Source organism: Poecilia reticulata, linkage group LG4 (assembly GCF_000633615.1).
Source record: "Poecilia reticulata strain Guanapo linkage group LG4, Guppy_female_1.0+MT, whole genome shotgun sequence".
Lineage (NCBI taxonomy): Eukaryota > Metazoa > Chordata > Actinopteri > Cyprinodontiformes > Poeciliidae > Poecilia > Poecilia reticulata.
The window spans coordinates 9450376-9461048 of NC_024334.1; the positions used below are offsets into that span (position 1 = coordinate 9450376).

Sequence of the window (10673 nt, forward strand, 5' to 3'; positions counted from 1 at the left end):
TTCCCGACCTGTCTGCTGTATTTCTTGATCTTCATGATGTTTGTTCTTAATATATTCTCCAACAATCCTTCACAGAACAGATGTTTATATACTGAGATTAAATTGTGAAGAAATGCACCACTCCTGGTCAAAAACAACCAATCAGAACCAGGAGGAGTRTTGTGGCGCTGTCAATCAACCTTGTATACACACTGCTTAATGTGCAAACGGTGGAGAAACAACTCACAATTCCAGGAAARCCGTTTTTCTGCTGTCATCGGCTAACTAGCCTTAGCATTCACAACAGGCTGTACTGATGGGGGGAAGCTGTAGTGTTGCAGAGACCAAGTGGGAGTCTGTGAGCAGTGTACACAAGCMTGATTGACAGYGCTAAGAYCCTCCTYCTGGCTGTGATTGGTTGTTTCTGATTGAGCTGTGTAAATCTGTAATTAGCACTTGGAGAAGACAGGGGAAATCGATTTTTTTCACACATTATCTGTCTGGTGACAGTTTTAAGTAAAAAATATACCTTTTTAAAAAAATAAAAMTTACAAATCCAAGGTCTAATGTGACTTTTTGTTCTCTAAGCTTAATGATAAAATTCCCCACAGCTGTTTGATCCCTGACTGGACCAATACATTTCCTGGTTCAATCAGAACTGGTATTTAAACAATGCCCTTTAGCTTGCTGTTCACATTTTGACAGGATRAGAYCAAGACAACACCAAGCAACTGATCAACCTGACCTTACCTTCAAGCATGATGTTTTCAGACAAAAGTGTTTCAGAGTATCATCAGCAGGTTGCAGCTCATGATGATCATTTTGTTGTGAACAGAAGAAGAAGAAGAGGAAGGGTGGGATTAATGACTGACGCACACAATAAGTCAACTGGTGAAACGCTTGAGACGTTCTTCTGTAACAGATGATGAAGAGCCATGACTTGTCATTGAAACATTGGCAGTTTTTTTGGTGTGGCATAAATAAGCACTATTTATGCTTTTGTTTCAATGAATTGTTTGAGATGAGAAAACCACTATTGCATGTTTGTACTTAAATGCCCTGCTGGCCTAAAAATATTCGTGTCCTGCCAACWTTTCACGTTTTCCATAAATTTTACTCAAAAGGCAAATGTCCCTTACTTTTTGTCAATAGTGTATTTTATGAGGAATTAAAAATCATGAAATATTGCTAATTTAACATGAGAACATTTTGTTTTTGTAAGTCTTGTGTTTTATTTTAAATCTCCATCTCTGAATTAGCTCAGCAGGTGAATGTGACTAATTCAATATTTGTTGGATGTTGAAAGAAATTTGGAGAAAATTAAATTAACACATTTGTTCGATAAGGACAGTAATTAGACAATTGCGTTATATTTTCTTTTTTAAAATGTCATGAATCAGTAGACTGAATTTGAATGTTTATTAAAACTCATTTTTGTGCCAAATGCCATGTACCTCTGCTTCCTTATTTAAGGGCTCAATGATGGCTACAATGTCTCTGCGGGAGCTTTTATTTTCAGGAATCGGCTGTATTCCTGAAAATATCATTTATAAAGGAGTTGAGATGCTGCAGATTGAAACTAGAGAAGCTTTAAATTCTCAAAGAACCCCCACACACACACACACACATTTTCAGGAATCGGCTGTATTCCTGAAAATATCATTTATAAAGGAGTTGAGATGCTGCAGATTGAAACTAGAGAAGCTTTAAATTCTCAAAGAACCCCCACACACACACACACACACACCCACACACACACACACACACACACACACACACACACACACACACACACACACGCACACACACACTGTCTGTTTTTGTTCTTTAAAACCATCTTATTCAAATACATATACATTTAGCTCTGACTTACTCAAATGCAAATTTTCCCAAAAGGCCCACCTGTAAAATGGTGGCCACTTGACATGCATTTTGTAGAAGAAAAAGCAAGACAATAAGTATAAAATGAAGCAAAATTTCTATAACAGTTTTCGTATAAAAACTACAAATAGAAAATGAGATAGAAAMGGTGAAAATTTTAATATAATACGTAAAAGACATAAAAGAAAACGAGAATTTATTATTTGATATCTCTTAGACTAGATTGGGGTGATTATTATTATATTAATATTTTCTTTCAGTTTACCTTTCCCAAGTTTCACAAGCACTTTCTTCATTCTCGAATAGGCTACAGTTATGTTTTTCCATTAACCTTTTTTTATTCTCTTGCACCAGAGCGGGCGAATTCCTATAACTACTTAATAATCTCACCTAATCTAATTATATCCTCTGTTCTTATTTAATCTTCCAGAAGGAACAAACTACATTTCTTTCTTTCTGCGCATCATTTCTCCTGCAGGACCACTCTGCAGCTACCTTTTTTTTTTTTTTCGTAAGGCTTTATCATTTCAAAGAATTGTTTTCGTCTCCGTCCTCCGACTTTCCACCCGTGCGGGTGTGTGACACTTCTGGCTGACGCCGGCAGGGTTTCCCCTGGCGTCTTACTGGAGATCGGCCGCTGTGAGCGCGCTGATAAGCTTCGCAGGAGGGGAGCTCAGCTCAGCGTGGCGGCGGCAGGAGGCGCAGCCGCGGCAGGTGCGTCCTCCTCTTCCTCCTCCTCCTCCTCGTTCAGCATCCTCCTCTTGACTCCGCCCTCCTTGCTGCTCGCTTCACGCTGCGAGGATTTAAGCGGGCCCGCCGGAATGGTGAGGGCTTTCTGAGACTGACAGATTTCAAAACTTGACGGGTTTCGGGTTTCGCAGGTAAGACATGCTTCGATTCGCAACCCGGGCCGCGTAAAGCAAGAGCACAACTGTAGTCTGCGTGGGAGTCCACGTTTAGCGATCTTCTCACTTTTACAACTCTTGATTGTGCGCTGCTTTCACAGCCTACACATTATATCACATTAGGGTAGAGGACCTACAAGCGGAGTTTTGTTTTTGTGTTTTGCTCAGAGATGAACTCTGAAGTGGATTACGGAGGCTCCGGGAGCAGCGGCAACGGGAAGCTGCGCCAGTGGCTCATCGAGCAGGTGGACTGCGGGAAGTATCCCGGCCTGGTGTGGGAGAACGACGAGAAGACCATCTTTAGGATACCATGGAAACACGCCGGGAAGCAGGACTACAACCGGGATGAGGATGCCGCGCTTTTCAAGGTAGGAGACAGCGGGCATGGATGGGAATACAACTGGCAACTTATCTAAATATTTAGGCTACTGACTAAATATTTTAAAGTTATTGTTCGTTCATTTAGAATTAAGTTCTCTTTTAGTCACCTGTTTAAATATTAATGCACGGTTGATCTGCGGAGTATTTATGTATTATTTCATGTGGACTTAAACATGCAAGCAGCAAACTATAAAAATGATCCAAGTTCAATTCAGTTCATGTGATTTTAATTCACTACAAATATGCGTTATAATTTCAAACAAGTCTAATTCATCCATCGAAATATAAAATCAATCAAATTCAGTAAAAGTCATCACTGCAATTTTAACAGCAGATGACATTTACAATACTATTCAAAATTTAATGTAAATGTAAGAAAAAATACAATATTTTACGAAAAAGATAAAAGTTTTCGAGTCTAATTGCGCACTCATCCTGCATTCCTGCGTTGCAACCTTGTAAGATGTGACCAAATGCTTATATATTGCGTTTTTGCAATTTTTTTTTTCCCCCTGCGAATTGTCTGCAGGCATGGGCGCTGTTCAAGGGCAAGTTTCGGGAGGGGATCGACAAGCCGGACCCTCCGACCTGGAAGACGCGCCTGCGCTGCGCCCTCAACAAGAGCAACGACTTCGAGGAGCTGGTGGAGAGAAGCCAGCTGGACATCTCTGACCCTTACAAAGTGTACCGAATCATCCCGGAGGGGGCAAAGAAAAGTCAGTGACTCGAACGCCACATGTACATCGAACAGCTGCATGAGTTTAACTGGGAAAGGGTGAAGTTAAATCTTTTCCGTGTTGCACGCAGGGCCCAGACCGGAGGACAGTCCCCTGAGCCCAGTCAGCTATCAGATGCACCATCCATACCCTCCTGCACCTACTCAGGTAATTTGCATATGCATACAAAATGAGCGGGGCGGGGCCTCAGAGAGACAGCAGACAGGCTGCTGAATGAACCATGGAATGTTGTTCGTGCATGAATGAACTGAGAAACAACAGCTTCATGACGTGTTGAATGATGCCGAACAAACATTTGTAAAGGGAATGTACTTTAAATAACGGTGAGAAGAAAAAAAAAATATGCATAAGCCTAAGCAACATTTGAACACTTGGTCCTTTGAAAAACATGTTCGAAATGGATCGTTGAACCCAAAACATTTTAGTAATGTAACCTTGTTTCAAAGCTTTTTAAAGCCAGGCTTGATAAACAAAGCTGGACGTATGTGTTCGTAGATGCCACAGTACATGCCGAGCTCTGAATGCAGTTGGAGGGATTACTGCTCGGAGCAGCCGTCCCTGCCCGACCTGCCCTTTACTCAGTGCCCCTGTCCGCCCCGCAGCCTGCCATGGCAGACCCCATCCATGGAGAACGGTACGTCATTTCTATCTATAACAGCTGCATGAGACCTATCCGTTTTACATCCACTTTTTGGCATGCCAAGCTTGACTCCGTTCCTCTTTCTGCGCAGGATACCAGCTCAGAGCTTCCATCTACTCCTACGGCCCCACAGACAGTCAGCCCTCGCCCTTCCCGCTGGACGCCAGCATCAGATCAGCAGAGGCGCTCTCAGGTGCACATGATACACTTTCACTTCACCTTTTTCCCCTTCTCACGCCATGAAATCATAGGGTCATTGTAAAACAGGAAGCTGTGAGGCAAAATGCTTCGTACAGATTAAAATATGCCAAAAGAAGTTTTTTTTCCCCCAGCCATATTAAAGATTTATATGCGCAGAAATCCTGTCACCTGCCTTTTTTTGTGCGCCCAAAATAAAAACAGACAATTATGTCATCAATCAAAGGAAAGCTTTTCGGAGATGTAACCAAAAACATGACATTTCAGCAAGAAGTGAGCAATCTTTTCAGCCCCAGCGTAGTAAGTGGGGAAAAAAAGTTTCTTTATCAATTAAGTAAACATGATCTTACTATACACCCTATAACAAAATATGATCCCGATAATCAGTTGCCAGAGATGCACCTACATAAATTTGATTATATTTAAAGGTATAACGGTTAAATTCTCAAACACATCAGGTCAAACTATAATAAATTGAAAGGAAGGGCTTAATGCCATTTTGCAGGGCATTAGTGTGAGAACAGGTCTAAAGTATGACACAAATCTTGCAGCACAGATCCTGTTTCCTAAAAAGCAGAGTTTTTGTCAATTCCAGGTGACCTTCTACCTAGATAAATGCCGTTGCTGATTGTTTTCAGCAAATATTTCAAACTATTTTGATCCAACTACAGTTTTGAATCTGACTGTACAGGTGATGGAAGCGCAAACAGGTTGGAAAAACAGGCCAGGTTTATTTGACCCTCTTGTCGGTTTTCTTTCCTCGAACAGACTTCCGCCTCCATGTGTCGGTGTACGTACGGGACACTCTGGTGAGGGAGTTGACCACCTCCAGTCCGGAGGGCTGCCACATCACGCCGAGCCCACCAGAGAAGCCCTACCTCTCGGGTGGTCCCGACGTGGTGCCGCTGCCTGTGGACACCCAAAGGAGGGTGGACGAGTGCCCGCCGAGTCCGCCGACCGGCCTGGAGAGCGGCGTCCTGCTGTGGATGGGCGCTGACGGACTCTACGCCCGCAGGATGTGCCAGAGCAGAGTGTACTGGCAGGGCGGCCCTTCAATGTACGGAAACAAGCCCAACAAGCTGGAGAGAGACATTGTCTGTAAACTTCTACATACACAGGACTACCTTACAGGTGAGACTTCAGAATGCGTGATCAAACTCGATTACAAATGCACTATTTTTTTATTTTTAAATGTTACATTTTTGCATCATTTTAGTTATTTTTTGTTGTTGTTGCCCACACAGGGTTTAAAAAAAGCTTCATTGAAATTCACACCGTTTATTATTTAAATTGAACAAAAGAGGCTTTATTACCGAAACTAATGTGGCTTTTATTTAGAAAAAGCCACATTAGCCATGTTAAAGGGACAGTTTTGATTGTGAAATCTCATGAGTACCAAACTTGCAGCTCATTTACTGGAAAGGCCCCCTGGTAGCATCTAAGAAGAATTGTGGTGACCTTCTTCAAGTAGTTTTTCATGATAAGCTGTCAGTCACATGACTTTTTACAGAGCCACATCTTCCCCACCCACATGCACCGACAGCCCCAGCTGTGACTGACAACTAATTGTATTTGCATGCTTAGTGTGACCAGGACTTTCCATTCACTTTACCCTAAAATGTCATACCACTTCAAGAGAAATTCTGCTGAAATCATTTTGAGTCCTCAGACTTACTCCAGATAACAGAGCTATTAATAATAATGTAAACCTGTGTTGTTTCCCTTTCCCCATCACCCAGAGATCCAGAGTTACGGGCTCCACGGTCGGCCACTAAGTCGCTTCCAGGTCCTGCTGAGCTTTGGAGACGAATGTCTAGATCCTCAGAGGCAAAGGCGAACCCTCACAGTCCAGGTGACTTTTAGACTCCGTGTTTAAGAAATCTTACAATGGCTCTTTGTGTAAATATATGTCAGAAGACGCTCTGATCGAAATGAAATCATAGTTTGATTTTCAGCGTTACGTTTTGAAAGGTTTAAAAAAGAAAGAAAAAAAAAAGTAATGCTGAAACTTTTAAGTTTGTTTTCAAAACTCAAAAATAGGACTTGAAAGTCTGCAGGAACTTCTCCATTGTCAAGATGCACGCTTTGTTTCAAAACTAAATCTAGATTTAGAAAACGTTGCTAAGAATCAGCATCAGTCTGGTTTCAGGCTCTAGGATTACTTCTCACGTCTTTGATTTCTACAGCAGCATAAGGTTTCGGAGGTCTCAAAATGACAAGGAAGGCTATTTTTAGCATGGCTAGCCGTTCTTAATCTATTAATCAACTTTTTTGGTAATTCGGTCATTTGTAACATTTCTTGCTAGCAATCGCCTTTTCTATCTGCATGTTCAACAGCAACGCAGTCAAGATAAATATTAGTCAGAGAAATAAGAAAAATAATAGGATTTTTTAAAAAAACTTGCTTTGAAAATTATTTAAATAATTGAGTTTTTCTCACCATATATTCAGCTTTTATGTGAGCAACTGATGGAAAGATAGACATGCAGAAATGTCTATGAAATGTTACAGGTGCTCAGGGAACCAGGTTGTATCTGTGATCTTTGTATATAGGAATGAGACTGTGTGTGTTTTCAGAAGAAAGAAAGAAATTGAATTAGCAAGTCTGTGGTAAATGGCAACAAAGTGCAACTTCCTTGAGCCTTTCTAGCCTTAGAGCTTTGACAAATTAGCAAACTCATCTCAGACTTTTAGCAGTTTAAAAGGGTACATTAACGCAATGCTAGTCAAATAAACAAAGAATAAGAACTCAAAGTGTAAAATGGAGCCATATTGAAGTGTTTTCCTCCCCTCTGTGTGTTTCAGGTGGAGCCGCTATTCGCCAGGCAGTTCCTGTTCTATGCCCAGCAGACTGGTGGCCACTACTACCGCGGCTACGAGCATCCCACAGTTACGGAGCATATAAACGCCACCGAGGACTATCCGAGAGCGATCACGCATCACCACAGCAGCAGCCTGCAGGAGTGAACCGTGAGCGGTTTGAGTGACTGTGAAAAACTTCGTGAAGCAACAGAAGCATTTAAAAAAAAATAAAAATAATACTTGGCCGTGAAATCTCAGGGACAAACATGGACAACTGTGTACATAAACTGAATATTTAGTTAGCCTCTGTTTACTTAGTTTTCGATTCTGTGTATTAGCGTGTGACTGAATACGTGTTGGTGTGATAAAACCAAAAATTGCGGCGCCGTTTTATTTTAACCACACATTATTTGTTTTAGGAAATTGAAACTGACAGCGGAGGTGATTGTACTAATGAACAAAAAAGACTTTTGTGCCTTAAATGAATAGCACAAAGCATAAATTTTGTTTTGTAAGGTCATAAATCTATCCTGAGATCCACGACGTGACTAGCACTCGACTAGCTTAGCGTAAAATTGGAAGCAAGAAAGAAGGTCTGGCCTGCTTAGATCTCCAGCAAAATCCACCAAAGAGCTACCAAATGGTTGATTTTTTAGTTAGAACAAAAAAAAAAAAGTATTGCTTTCTTGTTGGGCCAAAATTTCATTTTCTGTTAGTTTGCAACTGCATCTAACTCACATTTTGCAATTACAGTGTGAAACTGAGTATTATCGTCAACAAGATTTTAAATGTGTACCTTTAAGCCTTAAACAAGTTGGAAGGTTTTTTTTTTAACTGATTACAAAAGGTCAGTTTTGCAAATTTTTATGAGTAAGCTTACTGGCTCTACTTTTGTATTTTATTTACATGAGAAAAAACATACATTCTGTCTGTACAACTAAATATGAGCTGGGGTAAGAAGCTGCAAGATTTTTTTATTTTATTTAACAAACCTCTTGTAAATAGGAATTTTTGCTACATATATATATATTTTTTTTTGCTAGTTGACACTATTACTACTGTTTGTATAAGAAACTCAGGGAGCTGAATGTAGATAAGCTTCTTAACTTTTACTTTGTATCAAATGTTTCGCATCTGAACAAAGCTTGTTTTAATCTGAATGTCTTTTGTCTTCAAGAATAATTTGTGTTTGTATATATATATATATATATATATAAAAAAAAGGAACAATAATAAAAAACAACAAGACACTGTGAGAAAGGCCATGCTCTCTTCATCATTGTGTGAGTTCGGCGAATAACGTCAGTACTATCTGTGCGTGGTTTGCACAGGAAGTGTGGTTCACATGCAGGATGATGCTGGTTAATCAAACTCCGGGTTATCGCAAACAGTACGATGACATCAAGAAGGGCGGAGAGAGAGAGGAAGAGGTTGGCCGCGCTTTCCGCGTAGAGCAGTGGAGAGAAAGCCTTCCTGACTTCTGCTAGCAGAGGTGTTTCCACTTTTATGGAAAACAATCGAAAAGAAACCACAAAAACATTTCTGTCAGCCGCAAAATAATTCAGAAGATGAGCAGGGAAGAAGTCGTCATCAGTTGAGGAGGTTAGGTTCCAAAAACAAGTCAGAGCATGTTACTTTGGAAACCAGTGGTTGTACTGAAAAGCACGAGGAGGAAAACTGCTTAAATTATTTTCACCAAAATTTTACAACCTACCAAGAAAAAAGTCTCAAACTTTTTTCCTCGGTAGGTTATAAAACGTGCATACACTTTATGTGCACAAAATGTTCACTTGCACATAAATATTTTGTGGACACGTGCAAAATCAAAACAAAACAACGTTAAAACTTCTATTTCCACTGTCTTAATCAAATTGTTAGTCGATTTAGTAAACCAAGTTTTTTTTTTTTGCATAGGCTACCTTGTTGCATTCATATAAAACTATTTTTCTGCGTCAACCACATCGGCGCTGCTTCCACCTGCATCCTCTCTCTCATAACTTGTGACAATCCTCTGCTCTGATCCCAAATGAACTACAAGAAAGTGAAAAGAAATCAATACCGAAGTGACACAAAACTCACCATTTTGTTGGGATATTTGCATAAGAGACAACTAAGGCCCTGTTTACATGACAACGTCAGGACAGTAGACCGGAAACGTTCTGTGGCGTTTTCAATAGAGCATTTGCCCAACAAAAACACAAAAGTTTGAACGGGGCCAAAAACACAATGCAAAGTAGGTCTGTGTAAATGTAAAACCAAAAATATTTGTAAACACTGATGTCAAGTCATGTCACCTTGCGCACTCAAGCCCGATTTCTCCTCTGCACAGCACAACAGCGATGGCGGACCTCTGTGCTCTGCTGCACCTCTCGAGATCAAGAGGCATAGATTACATGTGCCAGATCATATGTGCACTTCTGAAAGACATGACTCTAGGTCAGAAAGTTCACAAAGGTTACCTGCCTCCTACAGGCTTGGAAAGTGCACTACCTAGTCTCCAGTGCTGTTGGGAGTTTTCATCTGCAGGTGGCAGGGGCGCCTGCAGGACATTATCCGAGGGTACGCACAATTCTATCACTGCACCTGACCCACAAGAGCACAACCGCATCTCTAACATGCATCGTGTGCATGTTGCACAAAACCAGCACAAGACAAGACCACACAAATACTGGCCACATGTGCGTAATACACATGGCACACAAGAACAGCAGATCTAATACATAAATAAGACAGACAAAGTCTAACCGTTCGATCCACGGGAGGTGGAGGATGGCGATTCCCAGGTTCAGGTGGAGTGTCTGAGACTTCCAGAGGAGGAGGAGGAGGAGATGAAGAAACAATGTTTACCTAACTTCAACTCTTTTGGCAAAGTTTCAACTAGATTTAACGGTTTAACTCTCCCGCACAGTAGATGTCATGTTTGGCCAACCAAGAGTGACCCGTCAGCTCTTCAGTTTGCAAAACCACACACAAAAAAGCTGTTAAACAGGAGATGATGCCAGAATCACGCATGGTAAAAAGTCCAGGCGGGGTTCACTGGACCCCTCTAAAAACTACAGGAGGGTCAAAACTCTGCTTATTCATTTTTAGCTGGCTTCACTACATAGTCACATTTAGCTTAGAGCACAAAGACGCCAAGTAAACAAAAGT

General features: G+C 41.0%; 1 protein-coding gene across 1 annotated transcript; it reads left to right on the forward strand.

The window, feature by feature from the left end:
• Nucleotides 1–2656: 2656 nt before the first annotated feature.
• On the forward strand, nucleotides 2657–8654 carry LOC103463393 (interferon regulatory factor 4-like). Its single transcript, XM_008406708.2, has 9 exons — nucleotides 2657–2741; nucleotides 2934–3133; nucleotides 3676–3862; nucleotides 3954–4030; nucleotides 4379–4517; nucleotides 4615–4716; nucleotides 5490–5852; nucleotides 6461–6573; nucleotides 7527–8654. Exons 2-9 carry the CDS (start codon nucleotides 2936–2938, stop codon nucleotides 7686–7688), a joined length of 1341 nt encoding a protein of 446 aa, XP_008404930.1. The 5' UTR covers nucleotides 2657–2741; nucleotides 2934–2935; the 3' UTR covers nucleotides 7689–8654.
• Nucleotides 8655–10673: the final 2019 nt, after the last annotated feature.